General features: G+C 36.1%; 1 protein-coding gene across 5 annotated transcripts; it reads left to right on the top strand.

The window, feature by feature from the left end:
• On the top strand, positions 1 to 21,382 carry LOC103970067 (uncharacterized). 5 transcript variants are annotated; one of them, XM_065088813.1, is made up of 18 exons: positions 1 to 205; positions 4,113 to 4,337; positions 4,602 to 4,668; positions 7,695 to 7,878; positions 11,900 to 11,952; positions 12,381 to 12,469; positions 14,228 to 14,443; positions 14,916 to 14,980; positions 16,547 to 16,607; positions 16,685 to 16,802; positions 16,876 to 16,957; positions 17,046 to 17,118; positions 17,186 to 17,247; positions 18,422 to 18,517; positions 19,407 to 19,561; positions 20,205 to 20,301; positions 20,928 to 21,005; positions 21,089 to 21,382. In XM_065088813.1, exons 1-18 carry the CDS (start codon positions 16 to 18, stop codon positions 21,194 to 21,196), a joined length of 2,019 nt encoding a protein of 672 aa, XP_064944885.1. In that variant the 5' UTR covers positions 1 to 15; the 3' UTR covers positions 21,197 to 21,382. The 5 variants fall into 5 exon arrangements, with proteins under 5 accessions (XP_064944885.1, XP_009381976.3, XP_009381979.3 ...); XM_009383701.3 differs by having other exon boundaries at positions 54 to 222; XM_009383703.3 differs by having other exon boundaries at positions 95 to 218.
• The last annotated feature ends 637 nt before the right edge of the window (positions 21,383 to 22,019 follow it).

Below are 22,019 nucleotides of genomic sequence, written 5' to 3'. Positions count from 1 at the left end.
ACAAGTATTTCGCGTATGGCTTCAGCGACAGTGGAACCTTTCCATTTGCGACCGTTGATTCCCATCCAATGGTCGACACGCTGCCACTTTATCACGAAGGCGATCTGTTATGTGCCCTTCACCTGCCTCGCCATCTCGTCTACCATTCGGCCGCTCTTCCCATCGTCGTCTCCGCTGCAAGAAGCCGTCGCCCGCTGTCGACCAGGTCGCATCCGATGGCAGGTTCTGCTTTCTATGTATCACCTCGTCCTTCTCAGTTGTAGTTATTGTCGATCTTTTCCCTGGTTTCTTGATACCCCTTGTTTTTACCAATTCTACTATGGATGTGGATTTTGGGCTCGAAAACCCTTCAACTTTCCAGTCTTAGATGAATGAATTAGCTTTTGGATGAGAGCATCATCGTTCACTTATCTTGAATCACAATTCTTGATCCCGTCGACTCCGATTCCTTTTTTTCCTTCTGTTTCATTCCGATCTTGGATATTATTGGTTTTTCTCTACATGAATTGGGATTGCTCGAGTCCATCGTATTTTTGCAGTTCTTGATTCTGTTAGATCTTTTTCGTTTTTCCATTTCGCTTCGACTCTTCTTAGCTCGTGAACGTTCCTGGCCATCGATGTTGTCCTCTTGTTTCTTCTACGTGTGATTTGGAATCACACGATTCCATTGTCTTTTACAGTTCCTGATCCTGTTCACTCTGATTTGGACTCTTCTTATTTTCTTGAATGTTCTTGGTGATCGGTTTTGTTTTCTTGATTCTTCTGAATATGGATCGGAATTACTCGATTTTATTACCTTCTATAGTTGTTGATCCTGTTGAATTTGATTCGTTTTTTCAAGTCAATTAGGCTTTTTCTAACCGGTGCATGTTCTCAGTGACTGATGTTGTGGTCTCGATTCTTCTGCATGTGAAATGGAATTACCTCAAACCCATTCTCTTTTGTGGTTCTTGATCTTGTTGATTCCAATTACTTCATTATTTTATTTTGACTCTTCCTAATTAATGATTGTTTTTGGTGATCATGTTGTGGTTTACGGTACTTGATCCTGTTTACTCTGTTCTTTTATCTCATTTTAACTTTTGTTAATTTGGCTATATTCTTGGTGATCGTTGTTGTAGCCTTGGTTAGTCTACATGTGAATTCGAATTATGGAATTCCATTGCCTATTACAGTTCCTGATTCTGTGGACTCTGACTCTTCTATCCATTTTATTTTGACTTGTTCATAACCAATGAATTTCTTTGTAATACTCCATGTGGATTTGGATCACTGGCGATACATTTCATTCAATTCAGTGCAGTACTGGCTCATTGCGTAACTGTTCCATCAAGAAAGTTACTTGACTCCCAAATGAAAGAATCAATTTTGACACTTTTATAGGAATTAAGTTTATTTATGGAACCCTAATGAAGTTATCCCATCTACATTTTCCCTTTATTGAAGCCTTATTTACAAGAGTTTGATTGCAATATGGATCATCATGTCGTTCTACTAGCTAGCAAATGATGGTTCCACAAAAGAATTCTGCCAACAGAATATGTGACGCCTGACTAAATGGCACCAGGTTGGGTTTTTCTGGAATACATGGGTCTCCCAACCCGCTTAAGCTATGTTTGAGGTACCTTTAATTGGATTTGAGACAAACGCTGGTAGAGAAGGAAGTGGGGGTCCAGGTTCAGATTCCTAGGTAGTTTAGTCAAGTTCCGGTTCAAGTAATAGGTATCCTACCGGTTATCATTTCTAGTATGAGCTGGGGTATCATAGCAGGTGTTGGACATTTGGGTTTATCAAACTTAGGGTACCCTTAAAAAAAAAGGAAAAAAAATTGGGGTACCCTTTAATTGGGTTAGGATTGGTTTGGTTAGGAAGTTACCCATGTTGGATTCAGGTACCAACATTGTTAATTTGGTTTGTATTCTCGTTTAGGTGAAAATTGCATATACTTGACTCTTTCGTTCCCTACTGCACTGAAACTTTTAGGGTTGGTGTAGCATGAGTCAGTGGGTGTGATGAGTCAGTAAACAACCGTGATAGTCAAGTTCGGGTTTGGGTACTGGGTACCGCACCCGTTATTATTTCTAGTATTAGCTAGGGATCAGAGCAGGTGTCGGGCATTTTTGTCTAGCCAACGTACTCAAATTACATTGGGGTACCCTAATTGGGTTAGGATGGGTTAGGCTAGGAAGTTACCCTTTATGGGTTTAGATACCAACATGGTTAATTAGGTTTGTATTCCACTTTAGGTGAAAATTGCATATACTTGACTTTTACCATCCCTACAACACTGACTTTTCTGGTTGGTGGAGCATGAGTCAGTAAGAAACCTCGAGTAAGATGGAACTTCACAATCATACTAGTGTATTAAAAAAGCACTAAGTACCAAAAAGCACCAAGGTCTCAAAACGCCTGAGGTGTTAAGCGCTCACCTAGATGCTCCAAAATATTAAAATATAAAAAATATATTATAATTAATAAATATGATCATAAAAATAAAAATATCACATCATGGCCGACTTGAAATATATATTACAGGATGTAATTCTTTGATCGCTATGCCTAGGTTGACTCATAATTTGAGTTCAATCCCATTCGATAGGGTGATTTCTGACCTAAATCTAGAAATGGATGAGTCAATTGGCATCTTGACTCAACAAAATTAGAACAAGAGTGCTATTTATTGCTATTTAATACTTGGTGTGCTACTTATTGCTACTTAATGCAATATTTATTGCTTTTCACAGTACACTGATTGCCACTTATTTCTACTTAGTGCGCTGTTTATTGCTTCTCACAACGCACTAATTGCTTCTCACATCCATCATGCATCGCGTCTTGGGCGCAGGCGCGAGAAAAGGTATACCATGAAAGAGAGAGAGGAGAGAGATCATGTCTTCCAACGAGTCTTCTCCCTCTCACCCATCACCTTCAAAACCTTATCTTTTTGTCTTCCAATGAGATCACTTTTCCCCTCCCATCCATTGTGTCTTTTGCCCTCCCATCCCCCCATCCCACCTTCAAAACCCTAGCTTTTTGCCTTCTAACAAGATCACATCTTCTGCCCTCCCATTCGTCGCTGGGCACAAATCAATTCTTCGCCGTCGAGCACTGATTGGTTTTGTTGTATTCGCCTTCAGGTCAGAGCCCCTTTCTCTTTCAATCTCATCTTTTCTCTTCCGATTTCATGTGCTATGCTAGTTTCACTTGGGCACTCGCCCAAGGCGCCCGACGCCTGGGCTCAGGCAAGTGCGCAATCAGCACTTCAATGAATCGCATTGCCTGGAGATTGTGCGAGGCACTTGGGCCTCGCCTCACCTCACCCGAGCACCTAGGCGAGTTGTTGAGCGCCTATTACAAGCACTGAATCATATGTTGCAGATAAAATTTATAGGTGATGCAGTGTTTGAGTTGTGGGTAACTCCTTCCCATGGAGCAATTTCATGTGCAGAAAACATGAATACGGGGAAAGGGTCATCCTGGGAAAATCTTGGCTTGCTTTTATTATAAGGTATTTAGTTGCAGGGGTGCTAGTAGGTGAATAGTGGAACACCATGAAGTTGGTTCTTCAAAAGCCTTCCTTAGTGTTCTAAAATGTTCTTGTATTGGCAGAAAATAGAAAAGAGAGAGCTGATTCATTTTGGACTATATGCATATACTTGTTGGTGAACATAATTATTGTCTTTTGTCTTCTGATGTTTGATTCTTCAATTCACCTGGTGAGATCACCATTGCAACATCTACTCACAAATGTTAAAAGTACTTTTGTTTTTTCTTAACCATCAATGTTATGAAATTCGTAATTAAAAGAAGCGGCAAAACTGAGATATTTTTCTTTCCTAGGCACACAAACCAGTAATTATGCTCCATGGACTCAATAATGACTTTATCAACTTCAGATTTTTCTGAGTTTGTTTAGTTTTTGAAGTCAATAAAGTATATCAATAGCACATAATTTCTGTTCAGCTAATCCAATACTTATTTGTAAGCTATGGGCATCATCTAATACATCTTTAATAAGCATATCTTTTATACACAAATAATAGCATTGCATGTCTAGTTAAGCTGACAGGAGGTTAGATTGTAGATCTAATAGAGTTGACAATTTGATGCAGTAATGTCAGCGATGCCTATTCCAAATTCGTTTCTGGCACAGCACTGCCAACGCAATTGGCAGTCAAACACCAAAAGTTCCAGTGTACTTTTTGCTCTTGATATACCCAGCACACGTCCCTTCCAGGTGTGGAAATTAGCATGGACTGGTATGTCAGCCATGCAGTCGCACATAATTTCAATGCGAGGCATCAGTTCAGGGAAACCAACAAGTAACATGTGCAATGGTCTGCTCTAGACTCCCAATATTCAGAGTTTTTTTCAAGTGTGTGACTATGTGATTCTTAACCTCAAAGAATATGCATTCATGATTGTGTTTTGTCCAGTTGCCTGGTAGAGTGATCATTGAGTGTGTAATTGCTGATCTTTGCTAATATTGTCAATAAAACCTTTGTGATTGAAGTTTTCTGTTACAATTTCGTCCAAGGCATGTGACTTGCTCTATAATGGTATTTGTGCCATGTGTAATATGTTTATGAATTTTCTTTCAGCTGCTCAAAGTACAAATGCTGTTTCATCCTTTGAGAAGGTTGATTTCCTCAAGCTTCAAAACGGAAGGTGCAAGTTTGACTTCATTCTATATTGTTGCATGACAAAATCAGGTCTCAGGAGATGAATATATAAAGTGAATTATTTTGATAATACTATTCATGTGAATTTTCTTTATATTAATGTTTATGCTGTACTGGTTGAATCTCATAACTATTCCTGGAATTTATTTGAGGGTTTTAAATTCTTGTGACTTGCACATTGTTGATGTTGACATCCTATAAAGATATATATGGCCATCTGGTTCTATAATTAAACTATTCTATTCTTTTAGTATGTCAATAATAGCTTTTCCATGGATGCCTATTATATATCTTTAGATGTATCGAATTATATCATACAAGGTTCATCTTATCGATTCGTACCTATGTATCGACTGAATGTTGGTTTGGTACGTATTGGGGCGTACCAACATACAGTGTGTCGATATGATGGAGCGTAACGATGGCATGGAAAAATGATCGAAAATATCTTCAAAATTTTTTGAAAAATAAGAAAAAGTTAGATTAGGATTTTTAAGTTGGAAATAATTATAAATTTAGTTTAATTTTAGCAAAAATAATCTAAATTAGGAAAGAATAATTATACATATATTTTTTGAGTTTTGAGGAGTAGCTTTGTGGTATATTTCGGATCGTACTTCCGTTAATATTGAATTATCTACAAAGAAATGATTTAAATTGTTAGATTATTTTTTAAACAACTTAAACTTTAAGATTCAAATGAATAAAGGAATCAATCGAAGGATATACCTGGTTCTACCATAAAAAAGAATGACGGGATCCCACGGGCGATGGATCGGGCCCCTTGATCTTATATATCCGTATATCAATTTGATATGGTTATCGAACCAAATCTTGAAATTGATCCCACTACATAATATACTGATACATTATATGTCATTGGTGTATCAATGTGGTGATGGTCGTAGTTTGATCGTCATGAACCTTATGTGTCCGAGGTGGCTCCTGAAGCAAGAACGATTGTGGCATGTATTGGTGTGGAGCATAGAGAATGTCAGAACGTCTACTTTTGCCACTTGTCTGTTGTATAGTAATCATAAGATTGATCATCGTACTATTGCTTGGAGAAGTATGACCAATTATCACTATACTATTGTTGGCCTAAGATTCTCCATTATACGATGACTATGAATATGATGAGCTCCGCTCTGTGTTTACGCCGTATAGATTCTGTCACAATTGCTCAAAATCATCTACTGCCTTCCCCTTCTCCTTTCATGTATAAATTTGACCAGTACCTCGTCGAGCTTCATGATCTGAATCTTGGGTGGCATGCGTCGAATACAGCTTCTCGGTCCATGCACAACCCTCGAATTGTGTAGACGGGACCATCAACTCCCCGACGTTGATGCTATCATCAGTCGAGACAATGCTATCCAAGTCGCTGCCATGTATCTGGACCGAGCTGGTTGTTGAATGCGATTGAGAAGGTGTCTCATCACCCGACTTGATTCTTTCCAACGATTTGGCTGATGCTACTACTGCCGTCCCCTTTGCCTTTACACGTTGGTTGGATGACTGTGACTGTTATGTGTTTCTAGTTCTCTTAGCAGTTTGACTCGATTGAGAGAGTGAAATGGGTTGAAAGAGGGGGAAATAATGAGTTTAAAAACCCTTTCCTATGGTTCAAACGGTCAAATTGACCATTTGAAACAAGGCAATCTTAGCCCTTTATTGAAAATGGTCGAAATTTGATCGTTACTGAATCGGTATTGACCTATATCGCCCGATATGGGGGCATGTAACATGTGCCACCCGGTATGGGACGATCCGCATATCGGTCCCTTGTCGGATTGGTACGTACCGCCCATACCTGGCAGTACACCTCGGTACGGTGAACTTCGATATCAGAGACACTAAATGAGATACTAGTAGTAGGACAAATCCCAAGTATCCTAAGTATAAAGTTGCTGCATCAAGTCCTCGCCATCGTGTGCCATGGCATATGTCAACTGAGGGGGAGTTATGTTGCTGATGCATATTTCTTGAGACATGCAGATGTTATTCACTATCATCATGGTATAGATTTATGCAATCTTACATCATTCCTCTATTTTAGCAAATGGCCAAATTGTACATGACACTTACAAGTTTACTCTTCTGTTAGTTCTTTTTTCGCGTGGATTTCTTCTTTCCCCTTTTGTTAAAGGAATCATTCAATTGTAAATTTTTACCGATCTCTAGAGGTTTAGATAGTCAAGTTTTATATAAATTTGTTGCAACAGGTGTTCTATCAATTGCAACTGTTCAAGTCAACAGCACATTTTGAGCTATCTTCATCTTTTTGTTTCTCAGCGTGCTATTAACACTCTGGTTTCATTATATGAAATATTTTTGAAAATGTTAAGGCTATAGTCTGCAATGCTTTTGCATATGTGAAAATTTAAAACTTGGAAGCCTTTAGCTTGTGGAGGGTGCTGTAGGCTTTTTAATATTGACAAGGGTTGTTGGATGGTCTCCTGATTTTGATTATAAATTATTCGGTCAGGATAGTTGGTGTTGTGGGCTAATCTTGTCTGAAAGAATTGAGTCTTTTTGTCATGCACAATTAATTCTTTTTGTTCATGAAATATATTATGTACAAGAAAACTATCTATTTGAAGTAGGACAATAGAAAAATCTTCTGTTGTTTGTTTGAACTGAAAGTGCCTCACAATATCCTTGGAAAAGGTGGATCATAGATAATATACTCTAGTCCATAAAGCTCCCCTCAAAGCCATCACATCAAATGAGACTGAATTTGTTCCATTTAGATGAAGTCATCCACTAATTTTTTTCCTTTTTTCATTGACTAGTTTTGGTGAATCAGTCTTCCTAAATAAATTCATTTAATTGTGCTTAGAATATAAAGAAGCACCACCATGACATTCCTACCTATAGGATACATGGTGTTTCCATCCAAGTGATTCAGGTACCTTTTGTACTAGCAATAATATTTACTTGTTTGCTGGGGTTTTAGGTTGGTTGTGACTTATTGAACATCTCAGATATCCTTACTATTTAATTATGTAGTGATATTCGAGGTGTCGCTGTTGCTGGTGTTGAGGGGGAACCTGTGAACCTTACAGAACCTGTTGCAGAAGCTATAGGTGCTGCTTTTGCTGCATGGTTATTAGAAAGAAAAAACCCGAATGAGTCGAGATGGCTGAGAGTCTCCATCGGTCATGATTCACGAATATCTGCTAAAAAATTACAGGTAATTGATCATGTGATGTGGTTCTTTTGACTTGATATTGGTTCTTGTGAAAGTTTTTGGATGAGCTTCTCTGCATTATCAGATTAATGCATTCTGATGTTCAAAGTGTTAACAATTTTTCTTTTCTATCTTCGAAGTATAAACCTACAATATAGGCCATGTTGTTTTGCAATATTAGAACTGGCCTTGTACTTTGTAGCAAGATTCGTAATACCGTACCGTACCGGAGTTTCGACCTGGGCTCGGTACCGGTACGGTACGGTATACCGCTCGGTACACCCAGGTGTACCGAGCGGTATATTCAGGCGTGCCGAGCACTGTAGCAGTGCTACAGTGCTACAAACCATGCTTTGTAGTATACTGAAGCATTATTGTATCTCAATTAAATTAAACTTTCTTTCTATTACTTTCTTTTGTTTTATCCTCCATAGATAATTTGAAGCAAGCGCTCTTCTCTGAACACTTAGGATTACTTGTCCTGGTGGGTTGTTGGCATCCAGCATGTATCTTTGTTGGTGTTCTGATATGGGGGGCCACCGTTCATGTGTCTTAACGCCAACACAATATGGAACTTGTTCGCTACACTTAAGCTGCTTAGAAGATGCCCACATGGCCATGCATTGTAGGTCAATTGCATGTCAATCTATTTGTTTGCATGCATATTTTCTCATATGATCTATCCCTGATTAGTTTCAATTTGAATCACTCTTCTCTATAGACTAAAAGTTGGATCACAGTTATGGATCTGATTTCTGCCTTTTCTGGCACATACAACTTTTTTGAACTTGTATAGGCTTTGTATCATAATATCAGGCTGACACATTTTTGAAATTGAGCATGCTGACAGATATGATGAATAGATCATTGGTTATGTGACCATATTTGGCAACTCGAAATAAGTTCGGTGAAACCCATTATAAGCATTCAATTGAATTGATGGTTTATCAAAGTGGTACTAAAGATGTATTTCCTTATTCATAAAATGATGCAATTGGCTTGGCAGCTACTTTGGAATAATATTTTTTTTTTTTCATGATCCTAAAACCATCGACTGTGTTGACAGCAGCATTGGTCATTGAGCGGACCGGTACATACGAGTTTAAAAAAAAAAGCCTAATAATGGCTAGAAATTCACAAAAAAAAGCTTTTTTACCCCAATTTAATGGTAATTTTATTGTATTTAAATAAGAATAGAGTGTATATGAGGCATAAATAAATGAATAGGGTTGTTATTAGCCCTAAATATCCCTAATTTGGGGCTAAATGTAAGATAATGGACCTCATTGGGACTAAACATAAGAGTGACCTTAGTTATGTTTAATCTTGGTAATTATGCATTAGTAAATTATATGAAATAATAAATAAAACATAGAAAGAAGTTAAATACCTTAAAATTAAAGAGAAATTCTATTGGACCTTAAGTTCCAATTTCTTTTTATCTAAATCGATAGCTTGATTACAACTTATCATTAATTAGGAATTTTATTTATGAGTGAGTGTGAAGAGTGTCAAAGAGAGTGAGAATAAGAGAGAGTAAAATAGGGGAGAGGGAGGGGCATTTAAAGCCCAAAAGAGACTCCAACAATCATCAAACTTGACCCTATTTGGGTCGGTATGGATCAAATTTCAACCCATATCAATCGATTTATCGGTTGATAAATCACCCATGCCTATTGTTACTTGACCTATTTCCTACCTATTGCCCAAAACGGGATGGTATGCATCAAGGTTTTTGATCTTGTACCATATCGGTGTACCGAGCTTTGCTCGGTATGGTACGATACGGTACGATGTATTGAGTGGTACACCTAAATAGGCATAAAATCCTCTAAAAATACCTAAAAATAGAAAAAAAGTTAGGATAAGGTTTTTAAATTAAAAATAAATATACATTTAATATAGTTTTAGCAAAACTAATGAAACTTAGGTAAGAATAGTGCCACATTTTTTTCGGGCTTTGAGGAGTAGCCTGTGCAAGGTTAGCAAATTTGGTCCATTCCGGATCGTCCTTCCGTTAATAAATTATTTATAGAAAAATTATTTGAATTGTTGGATTATTTTGTATACAACTTAAACTTTAAGGTTCAAATGAATTATGTAATCACATGTGTAGATATACCTGATTCTACCACCAAAACGAACGACGGGCCTCCACCGGTGGTGGATTGGAGTCCTTGATCCTATGTATCTATATATAAATATGATATGTTTGTTAAACCCATTCCTAAAATTGATCCCACAACATAGTGTATTTATACATTGTATGTCATTGGTGCATCAATGTGATGATGGTTGTAGGTTAATCGTCATGAATCACATGTGTCCGAGGCGGCTCCTAAGGCATGTATTGGTAAATGTCAGAATTTCTACTTTCGTTACTGATCTACTGATCCGTATCATACTATTGCATGAAGAAGTATGACCAACTATCATAATAGGCTTAATTATCTCATAAATCAATGAAAATCTAGAAAGAGAATACATACCTTTTGATTAAAAAGTTTTTCCTCTTAATCCTCCCAAATTAGTCTCCTAAATTTGATTCAATCGACAAATTGTTGCTTTGTTGAGTTTAGTAGAGTAAAAATATGAGAATAAGAGAGAGAATGTGAGAAAAATGAGTTTGAGAGAGTTTAAGAGAATGTGAGAGTGAAATGGATTGAAATAGAGGGGAAGAAAGGGTTTAAAAACCCTTGAGGAGGCCTCCAACGGTCAAATTGACCATTGGAGCACTGTTACCATTCGGTAACGATCAAAATTTCAACTGTTATCGGTCGGTACACGATCGAAATTTCGATCGTTACTGGCCTGTACAGCCTCGTATCGCCTGATACTGGGCCAAATGCTTAATACCTCCCATACCAGGCGGTCCGGTATGGTATTGCAAACTTTGGTATGCATTGTTCGTTTTATACTGTTTCAAGCTATACATCAAACAATGCCTACAACTTTATTGTTTATTCAATTTTCTCTTAAACGGGATGGTACGCATCACCCGTTTCATACCATTTCAAGCCTTAGGTCAAACAATGCCTATTACTTTATTGTCTATTCAAATTTCTCTTGGAAGCTTGCTTGGGTCTTTTTTTTCTAGTTGGATGTTTGTCACCTATTTGTGGTGCTGCTTTTTTCAGAAACCTGGTCTTTGGAGTTTATACCTAGTCAACTTTTTATACTCTTACTTGCTAAATCAGATAGAATTTTCTGCACATAGATCATCCGGTTCTAATACCTCTTTTCAGATTTTATTTTATTTTTTATTGTATTTCATTCCTGGGTGATTCACTAAAAAAATAATATTTTTGGTTTTTAGTGTCAGATACATTACTTGCATTGGTTTTATTGTTGTTGCTTGGACTGCTGATTTTTTCTACAAAGTATTAAGTTTGCATGCAAGTGCAAATACTATCAGGAAGACATAACTGATAGCATGTCTTAGATATTTAGATATATTTGATGTTCCACCTTATGAAAGTGAAACATAACCAATTTAGGGACCAACTAGGACATGATTCTTGATGCAATAGCATTTTTGCTCAATCAGTGCACATAATCTCTTATCCTTTAATTTACTCATGATCTAAGCATAATTTGTGTAATATCAGTGAATTTTGAAGTTTTCTAATTTTATTGGATTATATCAATTTTTGAAATGCCATATTTAATCATAAGTTCACCTTGGAAATTTTTTAACTTTAATTACTAAAATTGGGAGTGTTCGGTAAAATATGACCTGTACTGTTAGAAATTTGGGGTAATTGCTATTTGTTCTAGAGACCAGAACTTTTGTGTTTCATGCAACATTAATTGTCTGGTCTTAATATTCATCATGGTAAACACAGTTCAAACTTTAGAAGTTTGGTGTAGTTAATTTTTTTTATGTTAATGTTCAATTACATGAAGACTTGATGCTATACTTTTTATTTTCTTGTCACAATACGTGAAAGTTCATTTGCCACATCCTGACCAACTCAGTGCTAATAATCTAGCTTCTATTTGTTGGTGATGATTTAACCTTCAGGATGCAGTTTCTCTTGGACTTGCTGGTGCTGGACTGGATGTCATTCAGTATGGGTTAGTTCCAAGTGCCATATTTTCTTATCCATTTCGGAGTCCGTAAATTGCTGCAACTCATGCAAGTAGCTAAGCTTCTTTATCTTTTTTCTTGAAAAACAATTTGTACCCTAGATTGGGGAACAATTCTTTTCTATTCATTCTCCTTTATATTTTCTTGAAGAGTTCTGTTGCCAAATGTAGTCTTTTCTAAGCATCTTTAACCAGAACTGCCCTCAAACTTATTGAGTTATCTACCTCTATAATATCTCTGAGGTGATTATCATGTTTCCCCTGCATCAGCTACTGGGAAGCCATGGTCAATGAATTTTAAAGTGTTTCCTTCTTAATCTGTTTTATAGGTTGGATCATTTAGTTCCCTGCAGTATCACATCTTATATCCTTCACTTTGCAGTCAAAGATGGTGTTTTTTTTCATTTCTAATGCAGATTGGCATCTACACCAGCGATGTTCAACAGCACACTTACAGTAGATGAAACTTTTTTTTGTCCAGTTGATGGGTCCATAATGATAACAGGTATATCTTGGCATACAGAAAATAATTTTGTTCTCAAGATCAGTTCATGTGGTACCAAGAGAAGTAGACTAGATTCAATCTAAAACCTTTATAATATCTATTGACAAAGCTTTCTAATGGGCAATGATAAGCAGCTATATGAGAAGGTGATAAATGCATGCTGGACAAAATTTGTGCCATGTATTTAACTTGTTTGTGTATTATGTATCTAAATCATTAAGTTGTATTATGCTACATGATTCGTCTTACTGGTCCGTACCGATGTGTCGACCAGCTATCGGTACGGTACGTACCGACATATTGATACACAGTATGGTGGGGTGTATCGATAGACTGGTATGTACCACCTATACCGATCCTCAATTGGATTGGTACATACCATCTGTATTGAACGATACGCCATGGTGTGACGAACCTCGTTATACTATTTCTTTTCTTACTTTCTCATATATGGTGTATTGTCATTATGTTAAATCTGTGTTGTCATATCGGTTCCTGTATTATATTGGTTCCTTTTATGAAGAAAGGTTGTTTGTTTGGTCATGAATGAAACCTTTAGTAAAGATTTTTTATGCTTTAAATATGGTACTACTGTTCACCTGTGTTTTCACCATAATTTTTCTAGGTGCAGACCTTGATTTGTTGGGAATATGATCATTAAAGCCCCTCTGGGTTTCGAAGAAAGTATGTCTAGGTGTTCTCAGTGTTCAAGAGTATGTCGCCATTGATTCTAGCATACTCATATAGAAATTAATGCCCATTTTTCCAAGGAACAACACTGTTTACAGAATTTTTATGTGTATTTGAAGCATGTAGAAAGCATCAACATAGAGTTCAAAAACTAATGTGCTGTTTCAATGCCTCCCTGACTCAAAAGATCTTGAGGATGGATGTTTGGTTTCTAAGGTGGACCAGGAGCTTTCGGCAACCTCTACTTAGGCTTACTTCTAGTACCTTTTTTTTCTAACCCACTTCCAGTTTACTATCTGATCTGGTGTTTAACACTTTAGTGTTCCAATATCCCACTTGTAGTGTTCCTAGGTCCAAAATCCCACTTGTAGTGTTCCAAAAGAAAATTCCTAACCATGTGAAGATAAAACTAAAGGTCAAGCTATCATCAATTGCTTAAACTTAGAGGTCGAGCCTTAGCTTCATGGTAAGATGTCTTCTTGTGCTTCGTTGAAGGTTCAAGTCAAAGAAACAATCTTTCTGCCTACAAGGGTAAGGGTAAGGGTAAGGCTGTGTATATAATTTCACTCTCTCTGTTCCTATATGGGCAAGTCTCATGCATCGAGCTACCCATTTTCATTAACTTTTGAACTTTGTGGGCCGGTTAATTATAAAAGTATTTGAAACATACATTTAAATATGGCATTCTGATGTAGTCCTGGATATGGCGGATTTGATGGGATTGGCACATATGGGGGTATTATGTTGGTACATGGCATTGGTAAAATGTATTTGCATGGTCTAATTTAGTAGTATGTTCATGTCAACTTGTTCTAGATATCTATGTTCTTTTCAACTTATTGTGAAGTATATACCATGAAAAGAATAAACCTCTAAATGGACTTTGACTTCATCATGTTAACTTATTTTGAAAAAAAATGATTTTTGTAATTATGCATAAAATATCTTTCATTTTTTTGAAAAATAGATATTGTTTTTTATTTTGTTTCATTTTTTAATCTTCTTTGTGTACATTTTGCTTATGGAATCACCCATTCATGTTCCTTGAGAGGTATTAGTTTCATGCAGCAAGCCATCTCCCCTATAATCGCAATGGCTTTAAATTTTTCACCAATGCTGGTGGACTTGGAAAACCTGACATCAAAGATATTTTGGTACGTGCTGCAAATATATGTGTGAAGGAATCAATTCAATCTGCGAATGCAACTGTGAAGAAGGTGGATTATATGTCAGTTTATACTTCAGATCTTGTTGCTGCAGTTCGTAAGGCTGCTGGAAATACAGGTACCACTTTATTTTCAAGAAACTCCACATTGTATGATAATCTGTATCTTTGGACTGACTCAATTTCTGAGGCATGTACCACCTACAATTGAGTTGTATCATGCCTACAGTTTCTTGAAAATGAAAATATTTTGGACCATTGTTTTCTTTTCAATTTTTTTTCTAGAAAATGAAAAGAAAATCTCTTGAATATACTTTTTTATGGATTTTCTACATATCTTTGAAAAAGAGACTAAGTTTTGATTTTTTTCCCTATATTGAAAAAGAAAGGGATTTTCCCTTCTTCCTCCAACGAAGAAACTTATATACCAGTTTTCTTGGAAAAGTTTCTCGAGTGAAAATCCTTTTCCATCTTTTTTAACCAAACATAACCTAAGCTTAAAAAAGGAGGCGTTGTATGTTTTAAGACAAATGAGAACCCACTTCTTGCTAGTTTGACAGATCCTCTTAACTGGTTTTATATTATTTCCAGAGAAACCTTTGGAGGGATTCCATATAGTTGTTGATGCAGGGAATGGTGCAGGTGGATTTTTTGCGGTAATTTCATTACTCAGATGAAAATTATGCATGACTTATTCACATTACAGAGCTAACAATTATTCCACAAAAGCTTTAGTTTCTTGAAGTTTATCACTAGAATCTTCATTTATGCTTTTTGCCAAAGATCTTTTGTTTACTGTTATTGAACCTTTTTATGTTTTGTTTAATTTGATCAGGACTTTGTAATAGTTTCAATATGAACATTTTTAAAAATTCTATTATCTATACCTTTAGTGGTCTATGAATTTTGCATAAGTCTAAGCTTCAGAGGTCTTTATACTAATTGAAAACTCTTGACCAAGGATTTGACTATCATAATCAATGCATATCTGCCTGTCATAGATTACAGTCCAGAGGGTAGCTAGGCTAATATCCTCATGTATTACAACACTCACATGTCCAAAAAGGATCCTACTTGAGTTATTATGATACAACATGCCTCATGTGAGGTCACTAGTATAAAATTTAGAAGGCTTATTCTTCATGCCCTACTTTCTTACTTCTTTTTGATGCCTTTGGTGAGATGTCTTGGTTTCCTTGATCACCTCATCACCCATGCAAGAACATAGTTGTTGACTGCAAGAATTAGGTAATTGTTTTTCCTTTTAAAAGTACAACAGGACCAGCATGCAAAAATAAATTAATGCACAATTTTCACAATAGCCAAAGTTATAGGAATTAACGGTAGCCTTCTGAGTATAATTTCTATAATTGCCCATCAAGGCTAAGTACACTATTCTATCAGCACAGCCAAGCTGGTGACTTGGTTTGCATCATGTCACTTGTCTTACAGACTAGTATTAAAATACAAGTCCAAAAAAATGGATTTTGTAGTTTTTCAGGTTTCTACATGATGCATAATAGATTACATAAAAAGCAAGATTACTGAATTTAGAACTTGTTAGGAGAAAAATATCAGAAAATGTGTGATCAACCCGCTATCACATAGTGGCATGCATATGTACATGCTGATAGGTGGCCATTGCACTTGATGTTTGTGGCACTTAGATCCTTGTTTTTCAATCGCAGAAAAAATATTGATGCTTTTCATATGAGGAATTGTAGTACAAGTTTGTTTTTAGCTATCCTTTTAAGTCATTTTGAAGGATTCAATTTAGGGAGAAGTTGCATAGATGGATTAGATCTTCGTAAGGAATCTGATCTTACTATGCCTCCATCATAAGATTATCCATTTTAAACTTCGGTTTGATTCGGTTATAAGTTGACAACCCAACTGACCAATTAGCCTAATAAATTGGATGAACCTGGTTTGCCGGCATACTCAAAATGTATAAGCTGAAATTTCCACTACCGTCATATTAATTAGTATATCATCTCTATGCATGTGTTCGTTCTTTAAAAGTCCATGTGTATGTGTATATGTTTTTATTGATTGAGTTGGTTGCTTCATGTGGGCCAGCCACCCATTTCTTCATGCAGGGTGATAAATTTTTTGCTTCATGTGTACTCATTACAAAGTTTTTTTTCTGTTAGAATGCCCAACTTGAAACTAGGACTTGTATGGTCACTTGTTTTTTCTTCCTAATAGTATTGCTTTGTCAGGGAGAAGTACTTGAACCTTTAGGAGCTATTACTACTGGCAGTCAGTTCTTGGAGCCTGATGGTAACAACGAACTTCATGAGTAGAAATTTTTTACTGGGCACTACTGTGTAGTTCTCTTATCCTATAGTTGATACCAGGTATGTTTCCAAATCATATTCCCAACCCTGAAGATAAAGTTGCCATGAAAGCAATAACCAAGGCAGTTCATGAGAATAAGGCAGATTTGGGTATCATATTTGATACAGACGTCGACAGGTAATAATGGATATTTAATCTAAATTTGGAATTTTTCATGTTAGCTGAGCCCTTAGTAAAAGATTTTGCCCAGATCTGCTGCCGTAGACTCAAGTGGTCGAGAATTCAACCGGAATCGATTGATTGCTTTAATGTCTGCAATAGTTCTGGAGGAAGTAAGATGACAAAAGTCACAAAACATGCTTTATTCTGTCTCTTTGATTGCTTAAACCATAATATTTATTTATATTTTTGTTGAAGTAGCATCCAGGAACGACTGTTGTAACGGACAGTGTTACCTCAGATGGTTTAACAACGTTTATTGAGAAGAAACTTGGTAAGATGTTTTTGGTTGCTTTATCAAAGAACTTTTTCCAGCCACTCACTTGTTCTGTGTGTTTTAGGAGGTAAACATCACAGGTTCAGGCGAGGCTATAAAAATGTCATTGATGAAGCAATTCGCCTGGTCAGGTTCTTGATGATGACACTATTTGGTTTGTGCTGATGTTTGCATGATAAAAGTTTATTCAAGAACCTTGAGAAACTTGAAAAGTAATATTAGCACCTCATATGGGGTTAGAGCATCTGGGTTTAACATTGAGCTTGTCCATTTAGACTTTGGTGTAAAAGTTGGTTGCAACTTGCAAGTGATAAAATGTAACTGCTTTCTTTAGTTACGTAAGTGTATGGCCCTTATCAGATCACATGATATGAGTATATAAGTTGGTAATATAAGATGAGGAAGACGTGCAACTGTTCAGCCAAAAATTTCTTTTTTTACCAGACTACCTTCACCAAAGTTTCTTAATTGCTCTGAAGACAAGGATTAGAGATGTAAACATGGTTCTCACGCAGCATCCTTAAATGTTTATACATTACATGCAACATATTTTAGGTTGAAATAATTTGGGATGAAACGACACAACATACAAAAGGAAACAATTCATTCATTCTTATGTTTTCTAGAAGTGAAAGACATATTATATGACAAACACACTTGATGATATTGCTCATTGTCCTTTTTCTTAGGCTGCATAAATGTTCGTTTAAGCAATTAGATAAGGGTCCTTTACATTTCAATATTTGGCATTGTTGTCTTTTGAAAATTTGCTCCAAATTGAATTGGTTCTGTGAAACAAGGTGGTAAAGTGTACTTCGTGATTGTTTTTCTATGTCTCATGTTCCTTCAAGACAGCTAGGCTAAAACTGTGTTCAGTTTTTGAGAATTAAATGTTTGGCCACATCTTGACTCACAAGATTACAGTAAGTTTGTAATATGAACCTAATTAGAATATGTATCTGTAGACTCTTCAGGCTGCTGTCATTAAGTATCTCACCTCAGTTTAGCATGCATTGTTAGAATGTGAATAATCATGAGTTTATTTATTCTAATAAATTAAAATTAGAGCATATGCTTCTCATATAGAATGATTAAGGTAGAAGTAGAATAATGTATCGTTGAGTCTCATCATATTTTCCTTTGCCTTCTTGCTGATTTTTCAACTTCAGTAATTTCTGACATTTATGAAGTATGAATGGTTGGATTTTGTTTTCTATTATTTCCATTTTAATGGATTTTAGTTAATCAAATATTTGATTAATGTTGCTGATGAATCTGATACAAGAACAAATAATGACAGAATTCTATTGGTGAAGAATCACATCTAGCCATTGAAACCAGTGGCCATGGAGCTTTAGAGGAGAATAACTGGCTTGATGATGGAGCATACCTCATGGTAGGCACATGCAATATTCATATGTGCACTTTTTTGCCACACCTATGGATCTCGTTAGGTACCTTGTAAAGTTTCATTTGATTTGTTGGTTTCCTTTGATTAATGTGCATAAAAATAGAAGGTAGCATTCTCTTCCTTTCATTTTTCTTTCATTTATCATGATAGGCCCCTTCCTGCTAAGCAACTTATTTAGCCTTGTCTTGTAGACAGTGTCAACATGTTCTTGGGCATTGGTTATGGAGGTTTTTATAAATGTGCATTCATAATTTTTTCCATGATGTTACTATTATAGATCCAATAGTCTGGTAGTTGGGATTGTGAAATTCTTGTAGACTATCTCCTTCCTAAAAAACTTCTTGTTCGATAAAATTTAATCTTCGTCTTATGTAGTCTATATTACTTCTTTTTGTATTCTGAGTTACCCAGTTAATACATGATGATACGTGCAAGGATAGTATGACAATACTGACCGAAATTTCAGTATGCCAACATAGGCGACCAGAAAGATTAAAAAGTAACCGTAGGAAAAGAGAGAAAAGCTTATGACTTCTTCCTCCTCCGTTCCCATGCCACTCCAATCTGAGACCAAAAGCCAAGCAGATGGCATTCGAGGAGCTTATGGTTGAGGCTCAACTGGGGAATTGGTTTATTTCCAATTCATTTGACTTAATTGGCTACAGAAAGAAATACGAAGTCGAACCTAACCAAAGCACGTCTTGATCAAACTATGGTGATCTAAATACGATTGTGACGTTGGATTGTATACCAGGCAGTTTCTCAAAAAATTTTATTCATTGGATGAAAAAGAGGGAATCAGATTCTTCATGTTTTTCATTGTCTTATTGTTTTTATTCTTTCTCTTTTTCTTAAGAGTTTACATGAATTGCAGGTCAAGCTCTTAAACAAACTTGCTTCTGCCAAAGCCACAGGTTCAAGTAGTGGTAGCAGCGTTTTGACCGATTTGGTAGAGGGCCTAGAAGAACCTGCTTTTGCAGTGGAATTAAGGTTGAAAATTGATCAGAACCATCCAGATCTTAAAGGAGGGTATATCAAATTCTGTTTGTCCCTTTTTTTCTGTTTTTATTTCTTTTCTTTCGGCTATCATTAAAAGTAACTTAAAGTGCTTTAGTTTGTGCCTTAAACATAGATTGCATATTTCTTCCCAGTGCTTATTATTTGTTTTGTTGTTTTAGTGCCAAGAATATGCAAGAGCATTACCATGGTATTTTACTGTTCAATTTTAAAAATGAATTATCTTAACATGATAATGCTTCAGAAAGGATGTTACTTTTGTTTTTTATGTTTTGTATCTCAAGTTGTAAAATGGACAAGCCTAACAAGATAAAGCTTATTGATGCTTAGGTTATGGTGTTGTACTTAAATTTTCTTAAAACCAAGGCAGACATAAGGTGCTGTACTTAATTTTCTCAAAAGCGTAACAAGATAAAGCTCAGTAAATACACTGATGCTTAGATTAAGGTATTGTACTTAAAATTTCTCGAAAGCAAGGAGGACATTCCTTTTTGTTCATTTAAGAGTTCTCTCTAAGATAATGGAAAACCTGTAGGCTATTTTCTTTCAGAAAAGAATTTCTCTGAGCCAATTGTTAATTTCTGATTTGATGTATGATGTAGATGTATCATATTGTGTAAACTTAATTTTCCTCTGTTGTTGGTGTTGATTCCAGATCTTTCCGTGATTATGGAGAAGCTGTGTTGAAACATTTGGAGAACAAAGTGACTTCAGATGCAAACTTGAAGAAAGCACCCATCAATTATGAAGGAGTAATCTACTATCTTCACTGGAAACTAATTTGAAGATATCATATGGATGACTTGCTAAATGTGATTTGTCATGAGATCCTTTTGTCTTTGCTTATTTAATCACATGATTCCACATGTTGACATCAACAGCAATACTTGTTGGTTATCTCATCAAATTTCTTATTGGTTTTCCTAATCTTATGAAATTTCATCGTAGGCTTCTCGTTGCACGTTTGCTAATTCTATAGTGTACAATTAGGTTACTTGTGTTAAGAAACACACAAAGTTACATGCAACTTCAAGCGTGTTACAAGACTTGTCCCTTGAGAAACATATACTGATGACTGATTAACTTAAAAGACATGTTTAAGTTACAAGAAGGTCCGAATTTTAGGCAATTGAAGCACTTTTCTACCCAGGAGTTTATCATTTAGATGATTGGTTAGGTTTGTTGCAGTCATTAAGCATATGATCCTTTGGACTTTTGTTGGTTGCCTACACTCTGACATCTCAATTATATAGAACTATGGATATATCTAAATGCTAATGCTGTACCTCAGTGCTGATTGTTGCTACAGTAAATCAGTTGTTAGAGTTTTGAAATTATGTGCAATCATACTAATGCTTCGTTCATTCTTACTGTGCAGGTTAGAGTCTCAGGATATGGTGGATGGTTCCTGTTAAGACTGTCACTTCATGATCCAGTTCTTCCTCTCAACATTGAGGTCAGTAACTGTATCGCTATCATTGTTAATAATGCAACGAGTGAGCTTAATATGTTTTCACCACTGTGATGTGCTTCTTCTAGGCACCTAGCAATGAGGATGCTGTGAAGTTGGGGCTTGCAGTTTTAGCCGCTGTTAAGGAGTTCTTTGCTCTGGACACCTTGGCACTGGACAAGTTTGTGCAGCAATAATGAACCCTCTTCTGTTATCAACACCTTCCAAGGGTAGTGAGTGCACTACCTGTAGGTGCATGGTGTTGGCTTAGTAGGCTTTGGATGGTGTATGCTATCTCGTTAAAAAAGAAATTCAAAAGCTAATAAAGACATATTGTCAGAGTAGACACTTTGCTAATTCAAAAGTTAAGGATGTTTTTACAATCTAAGTTGCTAATTCTTTTTGTTACTGGTAACACTTTGCTCAACGTGCAACAGGAGGTGCTTGATTTCTCCCAAATGCTGATTCGAGATGATATGATGTGTGAAGCATTTGTGCTACATTTTGTCACGGAGGCATGAATATCCAATCTAATCATGTAGATTGATGGATTGGTGGGAGATGACTGTAAAAAGGGTCCAAAAGGCCTTCTCAATGAACATGACCGATGATGGTCTAACGTGGTTCCATCTATGACCTTTTTTCCTTGTTCGATTGTTATCGAGGAGTATCAAAGGTCCAGCACTGTCATCGAGTATTTTATTCTTTTCAACGTACTAGTGCAACTGCCTATTAGAAAATAATTTACGTTGATTAATGATATCTTATCATTAGACACTAATTCTAATTCTGTAGTTTCAGTTGTGCGTTTGGTCCTTCGATTTGAGACATCAAAGATGTCCTATATGATACCTCATAGATAGATAGTGATATCGTAGTCCTAGTTATGTATCTGATCCTTAGACTTGAGATATTAAGAATGTTTTTTGTTTGAATACTTCATTTTTTGATACCAATCCTACGAAGATAATTGAGTGTCAATATATTGATACCAACCTTACGAAGATAATTGATTTCATT

The sequence above is a fragment of the Musa acuminata genome, chromosome BXJ1-11 (assembly GCF_036884655.1).
Source record: "Musa acuminata AAA Group cultivar baxijiao chromosome BXJ1-11, Cavendish_Baxijiao_AAA, whole genome shotgun sequence".
NCBI lineage: Eukaryota > Viridiplantae > Streptophyta > Magnoliopsida > Zingiberales > Musaceae > Musa > Musa acuminata.
Note: the sequence above shows the minus strand (reverse complement) of the source record. Positions and strands in the feature narration are given on the sequence as shown.